Source organism: Kogia breviceps, chromosome 15 (assembly GCF_026419965.1).
Source record: "Kogia breviceps isolate mKogBre1 chromosome 15, mKogBre1 haplotype 1, whole genome shotgun sequence".
NCBI lineage: Eukaryota > Metazoa > Chordata > Mammalia > Artiodactyla > Physeteridae > Kogia > Kogia breviceps.
The window spans coordinates 20,455,550-20,482,639 of NC_081324.1; the positions used below are offsets into that span (position 1 = coordinate 20,455,550).

At 37.8% G+C, this 27,090-nt stretch overlaps 1 protein-coding gene across 3 annotated transcripts in view; it reads right to left on the minus strand.

Annotated features, from left to right (window-relative positions):
• Positions 1-27,090, minus strand: part of DCC (DCC netrin 1 receptor) — a 1,166,577-nt gene that overhangs the window by 471,120 nt on the left and 668,367 nt on the right. For all 3 annotated transcript variants that reach the window (XM_067014926.1, XM_067014925.1, XM_067014924.1), the window contains exons 6-7: positions 22,062-22,216; positions 19,408-19,528 (exon numbers count right to left, since the gene is read on the minus strand). In XM_067014926.1, coding sequence (XP_066871027.1) covers positions 19,408-19,528; positions 22,062-22,216 — 276 coding nt within the window. The remainder of the gene's footprint in view (positions 1-19,407; positions 19,529-22,061; positions 22,217-27,090) is intronic.

Consider the following 27,090-nt stretch of genomic DNA (forward strand, 5'->3'; position numbering starts at 1 on the left):
ACCTAGAGTTGCTTCTGGACAGGATGCTACCTTGTGCCAACAGGTTTCTCAGCAGAAGAGCAGTACCTTGTGCCTGCAACAACCTCAAAACACAAAGAAGTATGGCTCCTCGCTCCTCTTTTATCTCTATTTGCCAAATCTCATATAAAATTTCTCTTTTGGCCCACGTTAACGTAGAACCATGCAGGGAAGGCAACCTAGAGGAATGTTCCAGCATGAATGAAGTGACCCAGTAAAAATCCATCACATCCATGTTCACTCTGATATTCAGATGCCTCAGCCATTGAAAAACACTGTAAACAACGATTTCTGCTGCCATCACTATAGCCATTCATTTTCTCTGCAAAGACTCCCGTATCTGGAAACATAGTAGGGGAATTTGATTGTTGACAAGACTATTCCAAAATTTTGACCATGTATCTATGCATATGTGAACAAAGAGATTTCCACAGATTCTCTCTAAATAGCAGCATATTATCATAAACTCTTGGTATCTTTATGTCTTGAAATTTATTTTGAATAGCAAAAAGGTAAAATATAGTCATTCTAAAAACTGGGTAAGGAATCTTGCTAGTTATGGGTATGACATTTTAGTTGGTCATATTTTCAGAATGCAAAGTGTTTCTTGGATGAATCTAAGAAATAGTCAACAAAAAGTGGTCTTAAAAATTCCTTAGGTCCTTTGGGATTGACATATACACACTAATATGTATAAAATGGATAACTAATAAGAACCTGCTATAGAAAAAAATAAATTAAAAAAAAAAGTCCTTACCTCCTAGTATTCTTGACCACATTATATGCTTTAGGAGAAACTGACCCAACACACAGTGCAAACTTTTAACACTGTCAGTTTGCCTTCACGTCACCAAGCATCCAAACCATAACTGCGCCACTCTTCAGGCATCAAGAGTTTCACATATTAGAAATCAAGTCTTTTCCAAGTCAATTTGGATATCTGACGTTTCTTGAAGTAACAGTATATAGAATTTTACATATATACCTCATCCACAGTCATCAATTTGCCATCTCTAGCACTCGAATTGTCACACTCATTTGAGATAACTGGAAAACATAAAGGAACTGAGGTTTGAGGACAAAATATTGTGTTAAAACACAGCAGAGAAAAATGAATGTTGTGATGAGGAGGAGGAGGAGGAGATGATGATAGCTGTTTGTTTGTTTGTTTGTTTGTTTTAATCAATGATGCCTTGGGAAGGTTATTGGAAGAAAAAGTAAAGGTGAAAAAAAAATCTTAGACTTGGTCCCTAGTAGAATCTGTTTTGAAGGGAAAAATGGACCAGTGTTACAGGGGTAGGTGGATGCAGAACTCAGTGAGGTGTAGAATTTAGGGATCCACTAGAGCAGATGTAAATAGGATAAACTTGGGATAACAGATAGAGATTTTGTGAGGCAGTACACGGAAGCCAGATATTGGTAGTTAACTTAGTTCCAGATCAGAAAACAAGGGAAAATAAAGTTAGGATATGTGTTTTCTGAAGCAAAATATTTTATACACGTCACCCGGAATCTATGAGGGTAAGACATCTTTAAAGGTTTCCAGCAAACAGGGCTTAAAAATAGAGTTAAAGCAAAATATCCATTATTACTATGTCTTTGATACTGCCTTTATTTAGCATGCTGCTTAGTGATTTGTTAGTGAACAAAAATAGTTATAAAGATCTTATGTATGTAATTTAATTATTGTCTACTTGATCCAGTTTTTACTCTAAAATAATATATTCCTCAACTATGATTTTTTTTTTAACAGCCATGGTAAGCAAAGCTCTATTGTATATGAAAGTGAAAATTAAGGGAAGTAATTTTAGAATATAACATGGTTACAGTGAAAGAGAGACAAGTCTGTTCGGGAAAAAGGTCTCTTTGGACAGTTAAATTTTAATTACCAGGAGAAATGATTACTAATAAAGCTAGATCCCATCACAACTATATAAAGATTATGTTTGTAATCAGTTTATGAGGTTAGTTTACATTTTCAGAGTTTACATTTAGTGATTTCTATTTTAAAAGTAGAACGAGGTTGAAGGCCCACAAGACTTGTACTTTGCATTAACTGATAAGGACAGGGTAGTTTAAATAATACAATTTGAAAGCCCCCATTGAAGCTTATGCTGAAATAAAATTCCCATTACTGCTGCATGGGGACCAACATGCTCTCCTTCGACAAGGACAGATTTTAGATTAAGCACTCTTAGATTGTAAATTACCATTCTTGATAGCTGGCCTCCCCTGTCTATGGTGCCTTAGAGAAATCGGATAGACTGAAAAAGCATAGATTTCAAGAAGGCAAAACCCTTTCTCTTAACCATCCCCAACCTCCATATCCAAATTTCCATGTTTCAAGAGAAAGAATAGTAATGTGAAGATACTGCTGAATTTAAATGGGAATAAAGGACATTATAATTACAAATCTTAGCAGCCATGCCTAGAATGATTGGCTGACACTGTCATCGCCAGCCCATCACCAATTACAATTACATCAAATTTGGCCACTCGAGATAGGGAAGGAGGGGACCCGCATAAGAGAGGCACCTCTCTTGGATTCATCTTCAAACTTGCAAGGAATTTCATTTTACAAATGAGCTGCAGACAATTCAGGCTATATAATTAATGTTTTAAAAAGGTACATACGACTTCCTTGCACAGGGAAAAGAGCAAGTGGAGGTTTCGCAGATATAAGGTGAAAGTCTGTTTTGTTTAATACTGTTACTCAGAGATATGAGCACTACTACCCTATAGAGACTGCTTCCCCTAGGAGATAGCTGGAGCTTTTAAATCATTGTTTTGTTTTGTTTTAGACTCTGAGCTTTTTAAATATTGGGATGATAAAATGATCATAGATTAGAATCCTTATCATTAAAAAAAAAAATCCCTTCATCATTTCAAAACATACAGGTATGGCATCCAAGCCACGTGAGTAGATGCTGATTTCCTAAAGCAAGCATACTCTGCAAAATCAATTTGTGAACTCATTACATAAATCCATATTAAACTCTTTAGTCGATATTTAACACTCTAACAAGGATAGTCAGGGTAAATCACATGGAATATTTGCAGGTGGCAAAGAACCAAAGTTAGTCCTTCCACTTCTAATCTATTTCTCAGTTCTAATCTGCGTCTGCCACAGAAAGGAGAGACAAAGAGGAGAGAGAAGAAAAAGAGGTGTTCATTTATATCCTTCTGATAGTTAAGGGGTAATCAAATCAATATACTCTGGTCCTGGCGGTGACAGTATGTTCTCAATGGTTATCTTATGTTAATGCATAGCCCTTTAATTCCTTCCAAGATGGCAGTACAATGAGTCCCCTTCCTCAGAACTGGGTAAAAAAACATGTCCAGCAAGGAGGAATCCTCTCATCAATAGGAGAATGACTCACTTATAGCCTATTAAGGAACTTAGGGTGCATAATAAGGCTCTGTCATACTCTCCCTTAAGCTTTTCATGACCAGCAGCAATGCCTTACAGGATTCCCAGTCAGCATTGAAATCTCTTTCAGTTCAAATGCAAACTGCTAAGCATTTCCTCTTCCGTAGTATTCTTTGGATTTATCTTTCTCTCCATGAGCTGAGTTGCCACTCAGTTCAGACCATAATTATCTCCCTCTGGGGCTACTACAAAACATTTTGCGTTCATCTTCCCTTCTGCTCCAACCTTTCAAATACACACAGCAGAACATTCCTTTTCAGTCAGACTATTAATTTTGCCTATTTTGATTACAAATTTTTCAATTATATGCTTTGAGACCTTTTTAAACATTTACCTCCTTTGCTTCATCTTTTACTAAATCACTGGTATTGTCACTTAAGCGGTAAAACAGAGAACTTGCTTTCAGGCCTTCTAGTGAGTAATTGAGAGCCTGCCCTTGTTAGGCCTTTTACCAGGTGCTTGAAATGCAAAGACAGGCACCCTCAAGGAACTCACTAGCCAGGTTCTTTCTGTCTAAATGCACTAAATCACTCTTCTTAGTCTTCTGCCCTTTGTAAGTAATGGTTTTACCATCTGTACAGTTAAATCAAGAATCTAGGAATCATCCCAGATCCCTAATGCATCCATACATACTCATAGTAATCTCCACATTTTGAAGACCTAATGTATCTACTCACGCTTTTTGTACTGTTGTTTTAGATGGCCTTATTCTCTCTTGCTTAACCAGTTGGACGATATACCTTCCCGATTAGTTTTTCTATTTCTAGTGTTGCCTCCTGCCACTGTTAACCCACCTATCACCCACACTGCTTCCAGAGTTATCTTTTAAAAACACCAGTAGGAGCATGCCTATCTTTTACATCCTAGCCCCCAACATCCCACACATAGCCTAGACAAAAAGTCCAATTTTCTTTGCCCTCTTCTGGAAGATAGACTGTGATTCAGCCCCTGCATATCTCTCCCATCTTACTGAGTCACACATACTTCTCTGAATATATACTTCTACTTCTGTGTTACTTCTCTAGGCTTTGGGTGTAACATGTCTTCTACCAGCCATTTCTCTGCCCTTCTGGACAGGTTGGCAAAAATCATATTCCTTCTTCAACATCCATCTTAGTTTAGATGTCACATCCTCATAGATGAGTTCCTCTGTTCCATAGTAGAGTTGCTTAAGCTCTTCACTGTGCTAGCCCTACCTCTTGTATGAATACACTCCTGGAACTCATGGCAATGATTTGTTCTACTTCAAAGTTCCCTATTAGACTAGAAGTTTGAGCAACCACTTAGCATCTGCATTCAGAAAATAGGAATAACTTATTCTAGGATAACGTTTTATATGCAAGAAACTATCTGCTCGGTATGAGGTTTTATCATTGTTGTTATTGTTCCTGATATAAAAAGCAAAAGGTATTTACCACTTCATTCAGTTGAATTTCCCCAAGGGTCACAATATCCTTTCTAGGCAAGTGTGTTAAAGACCTAAAATATCTGATCAGAATTGGGCTCAAAGGCTCATATTAAATAATGAGAAGTAAGCTTCACATATGAAAAGAAAGCAGGTAGTCTGTATGCCAGAAATTGGATATGAAATTCATGAGCTCCAGAGACTTATGTCTGGGCCACCAATTTTGTTATCTCATGTCTCTTTCTATTTATGAGATCAAGAAGACAAGGCAAGAGAAGGATATAAAATATGCTACATAGTATTTTTATTTCTTTCTTCTCCCAAATAAGTGCCATATTATTAGGAGAAAATCATTTAGAGAAAGAATCATTCTTCTCTATTCAAGATAGTCTATTCTGCTTTTGTACGTTTTTATGTACCTACACTCAGTCCACATCTTTCAGAACTAAAGAATATTTTGTCTGGTTATCAGGTAGATCTTTATTTAAATAAGAACTGGCACTGAAAAATAACAGAAAATATGGAAAACTCACTTCTCTCTTTGATTTTTCTTGCTTTACAATGATGCATGTTTTATTTTGAGGATGGGTTATTTTTCATTTCAACTGTATTTTCTTATGTTCCACAATATATCAAACTCAGATATCAACTAAATAGGTATATATATTTTGTCAATATTGTCAGGGAAAGTTAAGGTCATCTATAGATCCTTGGTGGATATTTGTCAACACAAAATAACAAAGACAGCTATGCACAGCATGCACTTGTCATTTAGGCTTATTAACTATTGTTTTTTTAATGGAACGACACTATAGGTTAAAGACCCATGAGTAGACTATCTGAAAAAAAAACGTTTTAAACCTATTTTTTAACCTGAAGCTTCTTACTTAAAGCTGGGAACAAAATAAAACAATAAGTGAAAGAACTTTTCAAAACAATAGAAGCCTTGTCATTCTGTGTGACAAGTGGTACTAAAAATAGGGTTAGAACAACAACAAATAAAACTACACCAAGCACTAACTGTATTAGAATTTAAGGAGTATAAATATAAAGAATTGAACTTTCTTTGAATGGCATCTACTATCTCTAATCTGTATTTGTTATGTGAGTCTTCATACATTTTTGGGGTGCTTAATAAATGTTGAACAATTAAAACACCATGACAAGTCACCCTGTCTTTTTTTTTTTGTCTTCCTCTGTCTGACTTATTTCATTAAGGATAATACCCTCCAGGTCCATTTGGGACTTCTTTTGTACATCCAGGATATGGTCTAACTGGGTAAATGTGTGCACTTGAGAATAATAAGTATTCATTCTGCTCTTTTTCAGTGGAGTGTTCTAGAAATGTCAATTAGGTCAATCTGGTTGATAGAGTTGTTTAAATTCTCTATATCCTTACTGATTTTATGTCAACTTGTTTGATTAGTTATTGACAAAGGAGTGTTGAACTCTCCAATTATAATTGTAGATTATTTCTTCTTGCAGTTCTGTCAGTTTTGTTCCATGTATTTTGAAGATCTATTATTAGTTGCATTCACATTGAGGATTATGTCCTCCTGATTAATTAACCTTTATCATTATGAAATAAACTTTTTATCTCTGGTAATATTCCTTGCCATGAAATCTATTTTGCCTGACATTAGTATAGAAACTCCAGGTTAAATTTTTTTCTTATCTATTTATTTGTAGTGTTACCATGATACATCTTGTCTCAACTTTTTATTTCTAACATATTTGTGTTTTCATATGTGAAATGGACTTCTTATAGGCAGCATATAGTTGGGTCTTTCTATCCAACCAGACAATCTCTATCTTTTAACTAGAGTGTTTAGACTATTTACATTTAATGGGATTGTTGATCCTTATGGATTCTTTCTCCATGCACTGTTCCCCCACCACCACAAGTCACTCTGTCTTAACTGTATTTGATAAGTAAGATTAGTTGCATCAAGTATATTTTTGGTTAAAGTATGGATTCCTGAATAGCAGAGATTACGTGATGTTTACCTTTAAGACTCTTAAGACAATATTATAACTGACCCACACTTAGTAATGACCTCTAGCACAGTGGGGATCTGGACAGAAATCATTTGGGTGGCAGAATGTTATAAATTTTAATTAATTCCAAGCTTTTCTCCTCTATCAATAATTCCCAAACCAGTCTGACTAGATTCAAATAAATCTGAAATATCACCCATTCACCTGACCAAGCTCCATGTGGTGGACAGAATATGTGTGGACAGTCACATCATGGCAGAGTGGATGAGAAAGTTAAGTGCAAAAGTCAGAGAGCTGACTGGCTGTGTGGCCTTGAGAAGTTAATTACCTTCCCTGAGCCACAGTTTCCTCACCCACAAAGTAAGGGGGAAACAATTCTATCTCCTCCATAGGACTGTTGAGAGGAATCAATTAACATGTGATTGTAAAGCCTGAACTCAGCGTGCTATCCACTAACAAAGATTCAACAGTGTTTTCAAATCCAGCTCTACCACTTTGTAGCTATTTTGTATTGCATGGTCCTCTTTGGGGCACAACCTTCTAACATTCCAAATGAGAACAGCAATATATTCTAGACTGGATTATTGTAGCAATGAAAGGAATGATGCATATAAAATGCTTAGTGCACAGTACCCAACACAAGAAGGTTCTAGAATATGTTATCCTCTCTGTGTTTTCCTTTGGGTCTGTATTAATATAAATCTTACTCTAAATAGGACTGATGATAGCTCTGTTGGCATGTTACTGTCCATAACTTAAAATAGTGTTTATTTTCTTATGTTTCTAAGTTTCTCACGAGATTGAAAATACTAAAATACAAAAGTCTTATCTCCTAAGGCCTCCTAAGTGTCCCAAGGGGCAGAGAATACTCCCAGTAGCTTCTTTGGGGCCTGAAGTTAAAGGCAAAATCACACTCACGTTTCTAGAACGCTTGCAATGCTTTAGTGTATATTGCTTGTTGTTTGATACTGTTTGCATCCATGTATTTGATTTCTAGAATAAAAATAATAGTTTTATTACAAATACAGAAATAGATTTAGATTTGTTTGTTTTAAAAGTTGGGACCCATATGGCGTGCAAAAATTAGATTCTACTTCGTATATTTGTTAGCACTATTTATATAAATATTATATATATATTTATTCCATTATATATTTATATTTCACTATTTATATTTTATATTCCATTTATCACTGCATCATATCACATCTTGGGGGAAGGGCGGAGGTGACTGCCACTCTTAAAGTCCTAAAAAATGGTAATTCCTATCACATTCCAAGTTAATTCCCCTGTCTGGTCCCTTACAAAAATCAGATCAAACCTACAAGATGACAGGGGACAACCACAAACTTAACTAAGTGGTGGTTCCCATTGCTTCTGCTATACCAGATGCTATATCTCTGCATGAAATGCAAATGACCGCCAGTCACACTTAGCCATAGTGATGTGTTCTTCTCTATCCCTATAAGAAAGGATAACCAAAACATTTTCTCATTCACTAGAAATGAAAAATCATTCATTTCAGTCCCAGAGCTATGCTAACTCTCCCCTGTCTGTCTTAATATAGTCCAAAGGGACCTGGACCATCCAGATATTTTGCATCATAATCCACTTGTCCATTTTCTTAATGACAGCATGTTCACTGGACAAGTTGAGCAAGAAATGGTAAATAAATGGAAGGCTTTGGTAAAACATATACATTCCAGTGGTGAGAGACAAACCCTATGGAGATAAAGTGGCCTATAACGTCAGTAAAGATTTTAGAGGCATGCAGCATGGCAAGACATGTCCTATAGGTAAGGACACATTATTATATCTGATACCTCCAAACACCAAGAAAGAATCACAATGCCTCTCAGGCATTTGGGTTGTGCAGGCAGCACATTATGTTCTGACCTATTTACTCAGTCATGTGAAAGGGTGTTATCTTTGAGTAGGGTTTCCAGAGTAAAAATCGACATTATAGCAGGTCCAGGCCATGATGCAAGTGGCTCTGCCACTTAGGGTATACAACCTAGTAGACTCCGTATTAGAAGCATTGGTGGTAGAAAAAAAGTTCTATGGACAGATGACAGCAGACCCTGATAGAAGAATCACAACATAAACCCTTAGGTTTCTGTTGTAAAATCAGGCCATCTGCAGTAGAGAATTACACACCATTTATAAAATGGATCCTGACAAAATACTGGACCCTATTGGAGTAAGAATGCCCAACTATTGGATAATCAACTGGCGAGAATTGCTCATCTTGAGCTGGGTTCCCTGAGATGCATTGAGTCAAAAGTTCAAGCAGCACCATCATCAGATGAAACTGTTATATTTGGTATCAGGCACAAGCATGACCAGAGGTCATAATGGCAGGTGTCCCTGACCACCACATTTTCAATCACTGCTGTCCAAGGAACTTCCCCTTTGACTCACACTTACGACCAAGTGACTGAGGAGGAAAAAGACCAAGCTTTGCCAGCTTGGTATGTGGGTATGTGGTTGCACTCAGAATAGATGGCTGCCCCTCTTAGGGAGAGCCCTGAAAGAGAGCAGTCGAGAGCTTTTCTCAATAGGCAGAACGTTTGGTATACCAGGTCATCTACCTTACATGAAGAGAGAAATGGCCCAGAGTAAGAATATATATAGAGATTATAAGCAAAGTCAAATGGCTTGGTTGATTGACCAGGGGTCTGGAGGGATAGTGATTGAAGGATCAGGGACATGGAGATTTGGAAAAGATTTGGTTGGGCCTCTGGGAGTGAATATCAAGTATTATAAAGATCTTTGAATCACATCTAAACCCCAAGCTTTGTGCAATGTGGTCAATGAAGTATTGCAGTCAATGAAGTTTTTCCCAGGCATGATTATTGCTAATTGAAAACATCTAAACACCAGATGGTATCCTCCATGAAAGAGACACAATCAATTAGATGGAACAATCTGGCCAGCTGATATCAGCCAGGCTCCAGTGGTGACATCAAAGGTGCATAAATGAAGAGTCTACTGTGACAGGGACTGGACCTGTGCATTGCCCAACAACATGGGCTCAAACCCAACAAAACTGCTGCCATACATCCAATCTACTAGTAAAGAGACAGATGCAGAGCACCCAATAAAACAATGTTCCTTGAGGAGACCGACTTAGCTTTTTGGTAGCAAGTTGTTTATACTGAACTCCTTCTACTCTGGAAAGGGCACAAATTCATCCTGATTGGACTATACACATATTCCACCTTTCTTATTCTCAAGGCTTCAGCCTGCAGTACTGAGAGCTCCCGAAGTTTCTGAGCCACAGACATGGGATCATGCATAATATTACAGAAGATCAAATAACACGCGTAACAGCAAAAGGGGTGTGCGCATGAATACACGACCATGGGATCCCCTCATCCTATGACATATCAACCTCTGAGAAGCTGCTAACTTGATACAGCCTAAGTAGAGTCTTTTGGAGGAGCAATGGGTTAAGATTGAAGATGATACCCTAAAAAAATGAAGAGCCTTGCTCTAGAGTAAGGTACATGCTCAAAATGAATGATCAGTATATGGCTCCATGTCCCCAAAGGTAGAGTAAATGGATAAAAGAGTTTGAAGTAGGTGCGATCCTGCTTACCATCACTCCCAGTGACCCGTTTGGGAACCTGTGTTTCTCACCCCTGAAACTCTAGGACTTGGGAGTTCTAGTTCCCAGAGGAGGAATTCTTTTATCATTAACCTTTGAGCTATCACTGCTTCCTGGTTATTTCAGGCTTCTTGTGCCAAAATACCAGCAGGCAAGGAGAGAATAATTACCCAGATAATCAGGGGGGAAGCAGGAAAAAGGGATGACTGTGGTTAGCACCCAGGTGATCTACTGGAGTGTCTCCTGGGACCTCTTCCCCAATTTTGACGGTAAATAGACTACTACAAGTTCTATGACTTGCGAAGGAACAGGAGTTTGAGTCACTCCATCTGCTAAGCCATATAGATGAGCAGAGATGTTGGCTGAGGGTGAGAGCAAGAAAGTGATGAGCACGAATTGCAGCCCTGAGACCAGCTGTAGTTGTACTGGTGAGGGTTGTAGTTCACGCCATTAACCTTCCTTTTCCTCCAGGGAATAAGACCAACCTGTATCCTGGAATAGTTATTTCTAGAATTTGTTACATGAAGCAAATAGGTTTGAGTGGCACGGGGGAGACTGTACTGAATAGGGTGGTGTACCGTCTGGATCTCCCTTGCATGGACTGTGGCACTTATTCCTCCAGCTGGAGAAAGTGATGGTGGTTGATGGCTCCCGACAGAATCCATCTCCAGTAACTGCCTTCAGCTAAAGAGAACTACCTCACTCAAGGTCATACCCATCTCTGGGGGTAGAGAACCCTGAGTAGCTAACCCAGCTTCAAAGCTTCCTGTGGAATTGTCTGAGGCCTATGTTGTTGACTACATTGTAATGCATTCCTTCAAACTGTGTATATGAGTACTGTTTCATTGTAGTCCTATCAATGTTGATTATTATCACTTTGACAATGTTAAAAATTGCATCTATATAATTTTAGCTATTAAATTATATATACCTCCTACTAATGATTACATTGATATTTTAAAATTCTCTTATACTAATATATCAGAAGGAATATCTGTACGTGTGTGTAGTGTGTGTGTCCAGGCATATCTATTATCAAACGATGATTTATAAATAAAAGACAGAAATACAAGAACAAGATCCTTTGGGTTCAGTATAAAAACCAGGATTCTTCTTTTCTACTTCTCCACAATGGGGTCTTTAAAAAGCTACGGAATAACAATCTTTGGTGTGTTTACCGCCAAAGTCTGAGGTGATCAATATTTATGAATCTATCAAGTCTTTCATATTGTATGGATTTATAGTTATCACTGGTCTCAGGATACTTCATATTACTGTAGAATTCATTTCTAATTGCAAAGTCTGCCATACAGCCATATCCTCTTGATTAGCACTGAGCTAGCTTCCTACTTGAAGCACATGCTGAATGAAGGACAAGGTGAGTGACAAGTCTTTATTTGCTGAGAAACCTCTGCCAACATAAAACTGGAATGAGCAAGTCATTAAAGGGATACTGTAAACCCTACTACAAACCTCTCCACTGCAGGCATTCTGAAATAAACCTTTTCCCTTCACCTTGTCCACTGGGCTAAAAACCTAAACTTCAAATTGCCACTGTCCCTGAAATATTTGTTTATTAATTCTTTTCTTGGAGGATGGAAAAATATGCTAGAAGATAGCTATCATTGTATCCATCCCAAGAAATGCCTCCTGTTTTTCTTGAGATTAAATAAACCAATGGAAGACTTTATAATAGCTAACATTTGTGTAGCAATTTACAGCCTACAAATCCCTCTGACATACATTTATTGCACTATATCTTTGAGACAATTATCTATTGTATTTTAAAGCTGAGGAAATGGAGACCTGGAAAGGTTAGGCAATATTGTCTAAGATTCTGTTCATTATATTCTACATTCCAATATAGTTTAAATCGCTACAGATAAAGTAGAGAAGGATGTGGAGATGAAATGTGTCCACATCTCACAGACTAGGTGAATATAACATGGTAAAAGATCAAATGTGAAACTTTAGCTATTGTTGAACCCCTCAGGGAAACTGCTAGTTTGAGCGTCAACATTTCTCTAAGGGAAAGGAGACTCTGAGGTAGAAAATAAAAGAGCAGACATTACCTTCCTCTTATTTTATCTTTACCTTAGCTAGCAAAATAATTTTTCAGCACACTGAACAAATTCACAGCCACATACATATACGGACATTAATAACCTCCTTGAAAAAAATCGGTTCTGTATCTTAATAGCTACAGTTAATTACCAAGGCTTATAAGGGAAAATGTTTCTGGAAAGCTTATGAGCTATAATCACTATAATCATCACTGGAAATAAGTTTCAAAAATATTAAGTTGCACTTTCATTCATGTAAACTCAATGATGGAACTCTAAAGAGAATGTTTACCACATAGTTTTAATGAGCATCTCAGTTTGTGTGAGGGAAACTGTCTAATGACTCATTTTCTATTTGGGTCCACCACTATATTAATCCAATACATGGAATTGGCTCTTCTAAATTATTTACAGAACTCCAGGAATAATTTGATCCCACACAAAATAATACTGAGCATTTAAATCATAGTAACTCTTCTCATAATAAGAGACAAATTCAACTTAATTGACCATCAGTGACTAATATTAGATTTAAAAGTACATCATCTGAGAGTTAGTAACAATCTCTCTTACACAGTTGCTTATGTGATATTACACTGACAAATGAAATTCTAACAGATCTTGAAGTGTTACAACTAACTGTACAATTTTCATTATTTCCACACAATCTCACTGAAGTTACTATATAAGAGTACACATTTAGTAGGAAACACTTTAACTAGTTGCAGTTAATATACAACTGTATGAGTACGCACCCACATATTCCTCTTGCCCATTTGGATTTCAAGATATTCTTCTCGTACTGATAGGGAACAAGTCACAAAAACAGATCCAAAGTGAAACCGAGAAGGACCCTGTGGGGCTCCTGGCCATGGAAGCCTTTTCATGTCCCCCATTTCTTGTAAGGAACAGACTCCAGCCTCCATGACCTTCCCTGAGTTCCAAAGGGCAGATTCAAACAGTTGCTAATCAGGGAAGGGAGGGGATGCAGAGACAAGGGAGAAACAGTCAAGAGACAATAGTGCAGCCTTGGGGCAGGGTCCTGGTGCTGCCTCAAGGGATACACATAACAATGTCTTTAAGCCCTCTATAGAACTAAGACCCAACAAATGGAAGATGTCAGCATTCTTCATGTGAGAGAAGACCACCCAAGGAGGCCAGATTAAAGGAACCAGAGAAGCTCATCAAAAGATTACCTGACACCAGATTAAAGGAGTGCAGGCCCTGCACACATCCTAATCTTATCAGCAACTCACCAAATCCTCCCAGGTGGGGACACATAGTTTTCCAGGGCAGGAGCCTACTGTGTCCCCCTTTGCCTGGCAAAACAATAAAGTTATTCTTTCCTACTTCACCCAAAACTCTGTCTCTGAGATTTGATTCAGCACTGGTACACAGAGGCCAAGTTTTGGGCAGAAAAAGGACTTCTGATTTTTTTTTTTTTGGTTTTTTTTTTTTGTTTTTTTTGTTTGTTTGTTTTGCGGTACACAGGCCTCTCACTGCTGTGGCCTCTCCCATTGCGGAGCACAGGCTCCAGACACACAGGCTCAGTGGCCACGGCTCACGGGCCCAGCCGCTCCGCGGCATGTGGGATCTTCCCGGACCGGGGCACAAACCCGTGTCCCCTGCATCGGCAGGCGGACTCTCAACCACTGCGCCACCGGGGAAGCCCAGGACTTCTGATTTTATGCCTTGATTTTTATGGTTGGACCTAATACTTCTGCTAATATATGATATACTGCCTTAATACAATGTTTAAAATTCTATAGCATTTGCAATCAGTAACCTTTCCCAGGGGAGAACAAGGAATTGATAGTAGCTCACTATTTTGCTAAATGCTTAACCAATATATTCCCCTCCTACAGTGGGAAACTCTATTTTGCTATCAATATTGGAGGAAAAACACAAAACCAGCATTAAAAAAAAATTCAGTGTTAACATGAGACACTATATCCCATACATATTTCTTCAATGGAAGGCATGATTTGGTACCTTGCCCAAGCAGATCTACATTTAGGAAATACTTAGAATAGCATCTATTCGTTTGTGAACACATAACCTTTTTATGCATAGTAGAATACGAAGAATACATTATTTCTTCCCATGGCGACTTTATTCTATCTTCACTCATTTCTGCCATTAAATTTAAAATATTCCAGACCACATATGCCCTGATTACAGCTGCATTCCCAGTTCCCTGGTCCTCTTCTTCTCTGCCCAGTAGTTAGGTATTTCCAATTACCTTCACTGAAGACCATGGCCTGGAAACATAATGCTACCTAGCAACTAGAACCAGAATCACTAACTCAGAGATAACTGATATCTTATATCTATCTTAACTTTGTTCCTGCCTTGCTCTCTATGCTCCCACGCTGCCCCAGCAGCACTGGAAAGTATGCTCACTTTTCCTTCTAGCTACCCGATAGTCTTAATTTAATTACTACTTACCCACACTCCAGTTCACTGGATGAGACTCAAGGGTAACTAACTCATCAGCATCTGCTATATCAACCAGATCCTAAGGTACCGGTTACCTGTTTGCAAATCTGGCTACTGAAACATCTAATTCTTATGATGCCTACCACATTGATTCTTGGCACATTTTGGCTGGGCTGTTCACTGAATAGTAGAGTTGGAGGGCTACAGTCAATCTTCTTTTGGAAAGAGGACTTCTTAACCAATGTCCCTCGCCAAATAATAAATAAAACTAAAACAAATAACAACAAGAAAACATTTCCTTAGCTCTTAGAAGAGATGAATAGGCAATACAAGTGATACGTATCAGATAAAATATCTTAACTCGCATTCACCACCACTTACATAATATGGCTAAGTATTTTCGATGCATATGCAAAGTCTTCTTAAGTGTGCAGACCATTGTCTGTGGGTGCACGAGTGTGTGTGTGCATTCATGTTTGCGTTAGGTATACAGAGAGATGATCGGCAGTCTGGAACTGTGTGTGTGGTGCTAAGAATATCAGATAGAAACCACTACTGATAGCACTTCCTCTAGTATGATGAATTTTTTAAGTGCCACTGATTTCTTGATCTTTATCTAGAGGAAATCATGTATATATTTACAATGTTACAGTGCACACATTTCAGTATTTTCCCGAAATTTATTTTCTGGAAAGAAAAAATGAGTCATTAACTCAATTTAATTTAGTAGATGATGTTTCTTTCCTAAGTCACTAATTGCTAAAGAGGGAATAACTAACTATATAGAAAAGACTAGGTTGAAACTTCATTAGGCTTATGTAAATATCCACCAACAATGCGCACTGGCTGTAACAGGCCACTGTGTGCACTTCAGTTAGAAGCAGACTGTTATGCTTGTCAAGAGAAACTCTTAGCCGTGAGCATGTGGACAGACCAAAGCTGAACAGCTGGTCAGTGCAGACTCACAATGTGCCTCAAAATATATGGTGACAGTTTATTGTTGGAACTTAAACAGAGAGGGCTCTGTTCTTCCCACCAAGGTCAGCCTCATTGCTGAGTTTATATTTATAGCTGGCCTCTCCACCATCTGTGCACATGGCCTACACTGCACCTCTGTGGAGTTGGAGAGGCATTATTTGAAGACCTGATTAAATAGCTGGGAAAAAGCAATCCATCATTTACAAGGAGGGGATGTAAGACAGTCACAATGGTGTTCTGTCACGCTTTCAGATTTTGGCCTTCATTCTAATCCAATGCCAGATACAATAAACACTGACCAAGAATGCAGAATCCACTGACAACATCTTACCATCTAGATGGGAGAAGAATGAATTATCAAGATTCTCCAAGGTTTGCCCTAGCCAGGAGGTAAACGACATTTATGCCAAGGGGCGCCTTGCTCTTTTGCGGTCACAGAGACCCAAATGAATCAGGGCCTGAGTGGAAGGCAAGATACTGTTAATAAAGAGTTACCTGTTGAATTCAGAGCTGCCTTGTGTAAATGAAGTTGAATGCCTGTAACTGCTTTATTGAAAGAACTGAACTATTGGACTATCAAGAAGAAACAGCTTTATTTTCTCCTGTCATCCACTTTCAAACACACTCTATTGGATATATTTCCTACCCCAGATAACAACTTGGGTCAACGCTCAGGTCCTAAGGGCACCTTAAAATATTTTAAAAGCCTTATTTTCAGATATTAAAAACAATAATGACAACAACAATAGCAACACACACACACACACACACACACACACACACACACACACACACACACAAACAAACCAGTGAGATCTAAATCAAGACATTAACTTAATGTTCAATTTAAAGTTTCTCCCCTTCTCCCAGAGTAGGCCTGAGACCAAAAATGGGGAAGAGGCAATGGGACTGTCTGTCACCTGTTTTTTAAATTCTCTTGGGTCTATTTTTCCCCCTCTGCTTAGGGCTTCTCCAGGGTAGAAAGAGAGGATGGATTTGAAGTAAAGAGACAAAGGCTGTTTTTCTTAGCCTGTGCTCTTGAGAGTCCACAATCATGGAAGGCATCTACTTGCCTCTTTTTGGGGAGCAGCTCTGTGTTCTTCAGAGGCCCCTCCAACCTAGGAAGCCCCGCCCTGGACCCCTTCCTTCCTGCAGCAGGCACGGCAGGATCTGGCTAGTCTTCTGCACCAGCTCCCAGCTCAGCTCCGTCCCAGCCAGCGTCCCTCTAGTGTCTTTTGGTGGCTGTAGCCTTAGCAGCCAGGACCTCGAGGGCAAGGTCTTTCAAGATGTCTTCCGCCTTGCTTTCTTCAAGTGCAACTCACACCCTCTTTCTTCCCAAAGGTGGAAATAGAGCTTCTCCCACATTTGCCTTCCCCTTTCTCCTCCTGCAGTTGTGGGCAGCTCCAGACAGCTTTTAGTCAGGATAAGTTGCCCGTTTTCCATTTTGCAAGAAACTCCCAGTAAAACACACACACACACACACACACACACACACACACACACACACACACACACACACACCCAAAACACACTCTGTTCAAGGGGTTTTCTTGGTATCTCCACAACTTGACTTGTGGGGGAAAGAAAACACCATGACGATGTCTGTCTAATCCTATGAATTTCAACACTTCAAAGAATCCTCCATCCCTAATGGCAGTTAAAGGGGATGATCGCTGGGCCTGTTTGGTCACTGCCAACAAGTCCTAGGAGAATGTACCTCATACTTCTCTTTAGAAATACGGGACTACTTATCTTACATTTTCCTCAGCTTTATGTCCTTACATGAAAATCAATGTTAACTAGAATTCTCTTATTCCGTGACTTGTGTAGCAGTCAGTATTAGTGTAAATGTTGCCATATTGTCATTGCTAATGAGATAGCACAGAGTTTTTAAACCATGCCTCACATTAGCGACCTTGGTTTTAGAGGTTCCTTTTCTCCTCCTTATCCATTACTGTTTCAGCTGAAGAGAAAGTATTTAGTCACACAAATGAAGTTACACTCACCTGTAAGGCACATTAAATGGAGGGAAAATAAACAGTACATCAGAGAAACTGGTGATCTTGAACAAGAGTTAATTGTACCCTTAAATTCCTAAATAGTTCCTTTCATTCCTTTACTCATCTGGGACTGCGGTTCTACAGTTGCTTTTTTGTTTTAATCAAGAAAAACAGAGAAAGTCATCGCTGTGAGCATTATGAGAGTCGGAGCATCTTCAGATAATTGGTCAGAGATGCACAAAATATAAGCCCTCAAAAGGCACAATATAAATGACAGAAACCAAAGAAAGACTATGTCTCATATATTTCTGAAGCTATATAGAAATTTCTGTTTTCTATTAAAATTACTGCAGGGAAAGATTAAGACAAGGTTGAGTCAAGAGGAAGGAAACTGGCCTAAAAATGTTGAAATTAACATAATCAATAGGTGGTATGAAAACTTTTCATGAGGAGGTATTAATATTTTAAGGTATTTTGATCTATATAAACAATTGTTCAGTTCCTGCTTTAAAAAAAAAAAAAAAAGAATAAAAAGAGAGAAGGGGGGCTTCCCTGGTGGCGCAGTGGTTGAGAGTCCGCCTGCCGATGCAGGGGACACGGGTTTGTGCCCCAGTCCGGGAGGATCCCACATGCCGCGGAGCGGCTGGGCCCGTGAGCCATGGCCGCTGAGCCTGCGCGTCCGGAGCCTGTGCTCCGCAACGGGGGAGGCCACAACAGTGAGAAGCCCACGTACCGAAAAAATAAAATAAAAATAAAAAAGAGAGAAGGGATTTTTTTGACCTTCCTTAGTGTAACCACATTTCACAGTAGCTGACCAGTTGGTTTTTTTGTGTGTTTGTTTTTGTCTGTTTGCTTGCTTTCTGGAAATCATATTGTTATGGGGATATTACATGACATGTCTATTATAGATTTATGTTAGTTTTGAATACACCACCATATTAAACCTCTAAAAGAGTACAGAACAAAATAAAAAACTTAATAAATTACAGGAAAAAGGACAACTTATCAAAATCTGTTTTAAAAAAAGAGAAGAATTTTTACTTTCAAGTGATTACTTCTGCTATTTTTCTACCAACTTCCATTGATTTAAGACTATAAATAAGCGTATGTGTACATGTATATGCTTATCTAGTTTATATATATTACATACATATATATGTTCCGTATATAGAGTTCATATTTATATGAAACACCAAGAAGAAAGGAAGGCCACAAAAGAGGGGAGACGGTAGTAATTTAGTGGTTGTCATCTTGACTGTATCTCACTGGATGGAGATATATATTGATAGTCATAGATATCATTTGCTAGCACAAATATACCATCAATACACACATGTATACCTGATTAACTAAATAACTCAATAATTTCAAATTGACTTTGAGAATAGGGAAAACAGTACAGATTTCACAGATGAATCAAGCAGAACTACAACTGCAGGAACCAGAGAAAGTTCACTTCATCTTACCAGGCTTGGGGACAATAAGCTGTGCACTGGTCTGGGCGTTTCCAGCCTCATTTTCACCCACACACTGATAAAAACCTTCATCCGACTTCACCACCCCAAGGATTCGTAGGTTGCTTCCTCCCTAGGGAGAAGAAAAAGCGGGTAAAGCATTTGAAAAAGCAAAAAACTCCAAGTGACAAAATGGTCACAAAACAAATTTTAATCAAATTTCCCAAAAGAAACCAGAAAGGAGGCCAAGAGGGTCCTCAGCCTTAGAGATATGTCCTGTGTCACCTGGGAAATGTCACAGGTTCCCAAGACTCTGCTGAATCCACGTGCGGCGATTTAACCTAGTTCTGCCATGAAAAGTGTACTCCCAAGAATGCACCTCATCCTCCATAAGTAAGCAGTAAACAGAAAACTCTTTTATTAGGTATGGACGAAAGAGAGGGTAGTATCAGAAGAAAACCTCATTCTTTTCCTTGTACTGAAGGAAATCGTTTCAGTGGGTGCTGGAGGGGAAAAAAAAAAATCAAAAGGAAACAAAAATTACTTATCTTTGCAGCTTCTAAAGGACAAGAAATCTAGGTTGGATATTTTCTGGACATTTGCCGAGAAAAAAAATGTCTGAAAATCCTTTTAAAATTGCGTGCCCTCTTTCAGGGATTTGGAGGAGGGTATGGTAGATCTTTTATAGCCATGTCATTCTTGTTATATGGCCGAAATGTTTCACTTTCAGTAATCCATAAATTAAACACAGCAATGTTAACTCCTGTTTTATGTAAATTGAGCCACCATAGTTTTCAAGGATGGATGATAAAATGATCTGAAACAGCATTTAATTACACTAACTCAGTTTATCTTCAATAGTGTAAAAATTAGTTCAGTAAGTGAGATGAGTTAAATCACTTCCCCTGAAGTCATTAAGAGATAAATATTACCTCATGGGGAATTCTTAATTGTTTTTAGTGTCTTGTAGTCAATTATCAGCTGATGTAAAATTCTTAAGATAAAGTTGACTAACTTCCAATTAACAATTCTCATATAAGTTACTATTGGTGCTAAATGTTACATGTGTGACAGATCTGGAGCTATTGGGGAAATATTTTTAAGCACAATTTAATGTGAAAAGGGCTCATACCATACATTTTGTTTTAACCTTAAGAAAAGGAACATTTTAAGTAGGTTGGCTATAATAAGTCATGTTGGGGGAAAGATTATTCAAACTGTAGAAAAAAATGAAATGTTTCATTTTATCCTGTGTCCTCAAGGGCACTCAACAATTTCCTCTATATGCAAGTAGCATATATTTTAGGCATATACAACACATTTCAAGTTGCCCCATGGCAGATCATTTTTAATTCAGTGATAGGGGAAACAGCATTGCAGGTAAAGGAACTAATGGATTGATGTGGCGTTCAAACGTTCAATTTTTTTCCTCTTACTCTATTCCCAACCAATTAAATGCAACTAAAAATGAAAAATGGTAAGTGGTGATAAACATAATAAAGATATGCTTTACGAATGTATTCCTTAAGAGCCCTTAGAATGTGACAAAATGCATGAATCGAGAGGTGATGAAAGTTTCTGAAAGCCGACTGATCATGCAAGAGGGACCGCCAGCAAGAGGCACTGTAAAGCCATGGAGAGAGCTTGTGCTTGAATTCTATAGGGCACTTACACTAGAATTGCCATCTCCTGGGAGACCTGGCTTGGAGGACCACTTTTCTTTGACAGGGTCATGTCTGCATCTCAAACATAAGAGAAATGGATTGAAAGCCTCCTTCTTTAGCTGCAAAGTTCTCTGATATTTAAAAAGTGCTTTTCATATTGCTCAGATACTCATTTGAATTCAGAATCTCTGATGCTGACCTACACCAAAAGGAGAGTTTTCACAGAGTATTTTGAAATGAGCGGAGCATTCTGCTGGTAGCAGCAAAAACAATCATAATAATGATAGGTCTGGATCACTCACTACGTACCAGGACAACTCAGTGAATATATATACCACCATTATCCCTATTATCTCTCTCCCGGGCAGGGACAGAGTGGGGCACTAAACCTTATAGGTACTATAAGAACCATTGGTCTTGGCTTCAATTCTTTCCAAAGTTCAGAATTGCAAAGGACGTGAACTCTAGGTCTTCAAATCCTCTCCACCACTGCCACCACCATTGTCACTATCACTGTCATCACTGACCTTTTCTACTGCTCACGTAGGATCAGTTGGCCTATCTGGAAGAGTAGCCAAGGAGCAAAGAGTGACCATCCTAATTATCGAAGTAAGACAACCATATTCATAAGTAGCACATCTTACTTGAAACTTTATTATAATGGGCAAAATTTAAAGAAGTAAGAGATTCTTGGATTCATACAGTCTAGAACTAGATTCTCAACTCTGTTTTTCCAAGAACCACCAATGAGAATATTTACAAAGCACTGGTCTTAGGCCCCCCATTTTTTCTTTGTTTGTTTAAAACCATGTCTGTAAAACAAGGGGGCTGGACTGTTTAATGACTTCTTTTTAGCTCAAAAATTCCAAGTCTAAAAAATGATTTGCTTTATTGGAACAATTTTCTTCACACATCATAAATGTTTCCAAGAAAGAAAAGCAACTGAAAACAGAGTAGACAATGAATGGGGTTGTAAAGTGAATACGAAAAAAAGATAGTTACCACTATCTGAAAATAATCACTAGGAATGACCACATCTCCATTCTTCATCCAATTCACAGTGGGCACAGGCTTCCCAGAGACTGCACATTCAAACTCAATATCCATGCTTTCATAGGCATAGAGGTTGGAAGGGTGATTTAAAAACCATGGTGGAACTGTAAAGACAGAAAAATAAAAAGTGAGTGGGTGGGAATGTGAACTTGCATGCTAACATCTTCTCTGACTTAGAAACAAATATTGAAAATGTTTGTAATTCAAATAATTCCCCTAAGCCCTTAGTTTACTTTATAGGAACTACTGTAGGACATGATAAACTCCCTCCACCCCCCCCACCCCTGCCCCCCGCCAAATGCAGTTAAACAGTGTGTTGTTGTTGTGTTAATGGTGTCTTGCCACAAAGAATGTTAAAAAAAAAACCTTTGCATATAATAAAAATAAATAAAAATAATGGCATATAATAAACATTCTGAATAACTAAGTATTTGTATTCAATTGGCCTACATAAAGGACACTGGAAAGTTCATAAAGCTATGGAAACTACGCTGATAAAGCAAATAAAGGGAAGCTGATATGACTGACACAACCCAGTGTATAAGACATGAATGCTTAGTGTCTCTGTAATTCTAAAGTTTCATTAGTATTTAGTTAATGTGACGGACTCGTTCCCATTGAAACTGGCTGTGGTGATAGGGCACTAAAAATGACCATCATCTTTACTGTGGACACATGCCTATTGTCCTAGCAATTATCTACTCTAGTGCATTTCTATACTATATTACTATTTTCTCAGCAGGGTACATGATACACTAATTTAATGTCTTAATTACCATAATACTCATTACTCTATTATGGAAATTTGCAACTGAAAGGAAATTACAAATATAACACACCTTCGCTAGTGAATCTCTCAGACTTGGTACCTCAAAACACTGTGTAGGAAAGGAACATTTTAAAAAGTGATGTTGGAAGGGATAAACTGGGAGATTGGGATTGACATACACACACTACTATATATAAAATAGATAACTAATAAGAACCTACTGTATAGCACAGGGAACTCTATTCAATATTCTGTAATGACCTATATGGGAATCTCAAAGAGTGGATATATGTGTATGTAAAACTGACTCACTTTGCTGTACAGTAGAAACTAACAACATTGTAAAATCAACTATACTCCAATAAAGAAAAATGAATTTTAAAAGTGACTGTCATTTTCTTCCACTGGGAAACTTAAAATGATGTCAAACTTGACTATTTATACTGTCTGAAATCCAGGTTAAATTCACAGGGAAGTAGCAGCCTTGATCTCCTTTTCACATTGGAAATAAATATGTATTTTTTGTAGACATTTTCAAAGACAGATTATAATTTTTATCTTTGCTGTTGTTATGCTCAGTGGGTAAGGTGTGCTAATTTTTGCTTCTTTGAGTAACCACCATACTTTGCTCTTTCCAACCACCATCAGCAAAACTTTCCCTTGAAGTCAAAGTGAATTTGCAATCTTTGATGGTCATTGCCTTCTAGAAAAATCGAAGAGCCAGTGGAAGGCACCCAGGATTCAAGTCCTACTTCTTCTACTGAATGATCTTGGAAGTCAAATCTCTCCCCTCCCCTCCCCTCCCCTCTCCTCTCCTCTTTCTTTCTCTCTCTCTCTCTTTTGGTCCCTCCCTCTCTCCCCTTCCCTGTCTTATCTTCCTGTTTTTAATTAAATATTTGGGCCTCTAGTACCAAACAACTTTTAAATTCTTGAATCTTTCACAGGGGCAACTTGGTTTAGATGACTTGGCTGGGATACATTAACATTCGCAGACTAAAGATATGGAAAAAATGTGTCTGAGAGCTTTCCTACAGAGAATGTGTCACCACTGTATATAGGGCTAAGATTAATTATTTATAATTTATAATAATATCAGACTTTATTTATTCTTTCACCAAATTCACTGAGAATGAACTAACAACAAATATTTGAGTGCCTCTGAGCAGATAGATTCATTGTCTCTTTTGGATTCTGTTGTCAATTTTATCACAGATTTTGATCAAGTATTTATTTACCAGCCAATAGCCAGTATTTACTGAGAGCTGACTGTACAATTTAGTAGCCTAAGCACTTTATTATTCACACCACGACTCTTTGAAGCAGGCTCTTTTACCCCCATTCTAGAAATGAAGAGACTGTGGTGTGTAAGCAACTTCTCCAAACCACACAGACAGGCTGACTCCACTGCCTACGTTCTAAACTATTTTGTAATAGTTCTACCTCTGGAAAATTCCGATGGAGAATTATTTTGCCACCGAAAAATTCTGATGGAAGGATAACTCAAAAATATTCCCAAAGCCTCAGTGATAATAGAAATTAAGCAATTAGAGCTATTAAAAAAATAACATCACATTGTCTATTCTGCCCCTCCCTTTAAGCCCTTCTTTACTGGTGCCATGAAAACTGTCTGAATCTGCTAAGTCCTGGTGTTCACGTTCATCAGATTTCCTGGAATCATCTGTGCCCACATCAGAGTTTTCAAAATTTAGAAGCCTTCCATAAGTGGATCTTGAAATTAATTTATGGGGTTGAGACTAAACTTTAAATATATTATGTATATAAGTAATATAAATATACATAAACATATACATATATGTGTGTACATATTTATAGAGAGAGAAGGAGATTTAGTATTCTCTTCTCCTCCTGCTTTCCTCTTCTATACTCTTAATCCTTCCTATTTCTATGTTACTCCTTTCTCTTTCTTTCTCTTTTCTTGTGATGAGGAGACTAGGATCTAGTCATCCTATTTTAGGACTGCTTCCTAGAATTTAGGACCGAGGTATACCTTTCACTGCTCTGGGGTACTAGATTCTCAACACAAATATAAACTGGGACTAATGAGTGAATATGACTTATCAATGGTTGTGGACATGTTTCTTTAGCATTTTTCTGATCATGAAGAGGGAACTCAAACACTCCTTCTTCCATGAAATGTCGTCTTTCATGAAGCCGATGATGGACTTTCCTTTCCAAGAAGCACTGCTTCTTGCAGTGCTCTCTCTCTGTGCTCAATTTTTATACCACTTATTATTGTTAAATATGTTTCACCTACATCATTATTTACTAACCAGACTATAAAGATGGGGCCTGAAGCATATGCTTTTTCTTTGAATTCCCTTTGAATATTAACATAGTTCTCCTTCCTTTCCACTCTCATGGAAGGAATAATTCACTACTTTAAACTATTTGGAGGGCAACAACTTCTTAATGACTAATAAAAATGAAGTGCCATGAATTGTCAAGTTTATCACATCGTTCCAGTCACACAGTTTTAGTCCATTTCAGAGAACTGCTTAACATACACGTATGATGCTACCGCAATTTCAGGCAAGATATTGATTTCTTTATACTTTCCTTCTTTAAATAGAATAAAATTCATGACCAGAAATAAATTACCCACATTTTCATTAGATCTTGGTTTCTCAGGATCTTCTTAAGTACTTAGAGTACACATATAGAGAATTTTTATAACTTAGGGCTTGAGGGAAGAAGAAATAGTGACTACAACAGAAAGATGGAAAAAATATGTCTGTTCTATAAAATGCTATCACATTTAGAAATGACTAATAGATGAGAGATCCCTCTCTACTGCAATCATTAGAATTGTACAATTAAACCTTAAATTTGAGTAAAAGTTTTCTCTAAATTAAACATTTTATAAATGAGTTTCTCTGCTATGATATCATTTGCATTCTGTAGAGTAAAATTTATTTGATAGGTTCAGCCCCAAACCAAGTCATCATCAACAACCTAAATAGTAGTAAAGGTTTTATTTCACATAAAAGATGCCTCACAAGTATTTTTAGTAACATGTATCTATTCTTTTCCAGTTATTTAGGTACAAATAAATGTGGGTCAATTCTAAAATACTGCTCTAGGACACGTAATTAACACTCTGTATTACCTTGACATTGAGAAGATTCTATACATCCTAAAAATTTACTACAGCTCTTTGAAACTGCGAGAATGAAACTTTAAAGGAATGCAAGTGGTTTAAATGAACACTAGGCAGAACATACAACTGGTGAATGATAAACATGATAAACATCATGGGAATGATAAACATCAAGGAAAAAAACAGATTAGTGAGATTTTGTTAGGAAGACAACAGAAATTACCATGAGCCTTGATGGGCTATATTTTTACCCTTAGAACCCTGGAAAGCCAGCTAGTGTCCCTGAGCAAAACACTTCTATCTCTCCAGGCCTTTTGGAGTTAATTTGTTGTTGAAATAATGGACATAAACCCATTAGTCTTCTCTTAAATGCAAATACCTGAAGATTCTGACCAGATCAAAAATCTAAAATACGTTTGCTGCCAAATTGGGTTAACTCTATATACAGTCAGATAATTTCACCTTAAGGAGCCATAGTTTGATATGTAATCACATTCAGATGACTACAAAGGAAGCCATCTGGTGTTGAATGTAGCTTTAGAGATCACATAGCACAGGGGGAAAATATATTTTTTTTATCAATTCAGGCTTCCATGTTGAATGTACCTCAACCAAATCCTCCTTTTATCGAATAAGGTTTCTAATGGACATTCAATTTATAGATTAGAAATAGCTCTTTCATACCATAGTTTCAATTCTTCCTGCAGCAACTTCTGGTGCCAAAGTAACTTTCTTTCAGCTAACTTGACCTTTAAATGAATAACCTTCTTTCTCCTTTATTTAACAAGGAGCCGTGTGATATATTTCTGCCCAATCCAACGCTTCTCTCCAGGCCTTTTCTTATGTGACAAGTGACTTGAAATCTGCTGAATATTTCTGTCTAGTTTGTTCCTTCCTACCTACACATCTGTCCTCCCCCATAGGACTGGGTGCTGAGATTTGCATTTCATTCTCTATTTAAGTTGTCTCTCACACATAACTGTCTGTACTCTCTTAAAAAATTTAGGTTGGGGTAAGTTGGGTTCTAGCCTTAAGTGACTAGAACGTATTCCACATTGGAAATAAGATCTCATTTTAGTTTTGTTCTAATT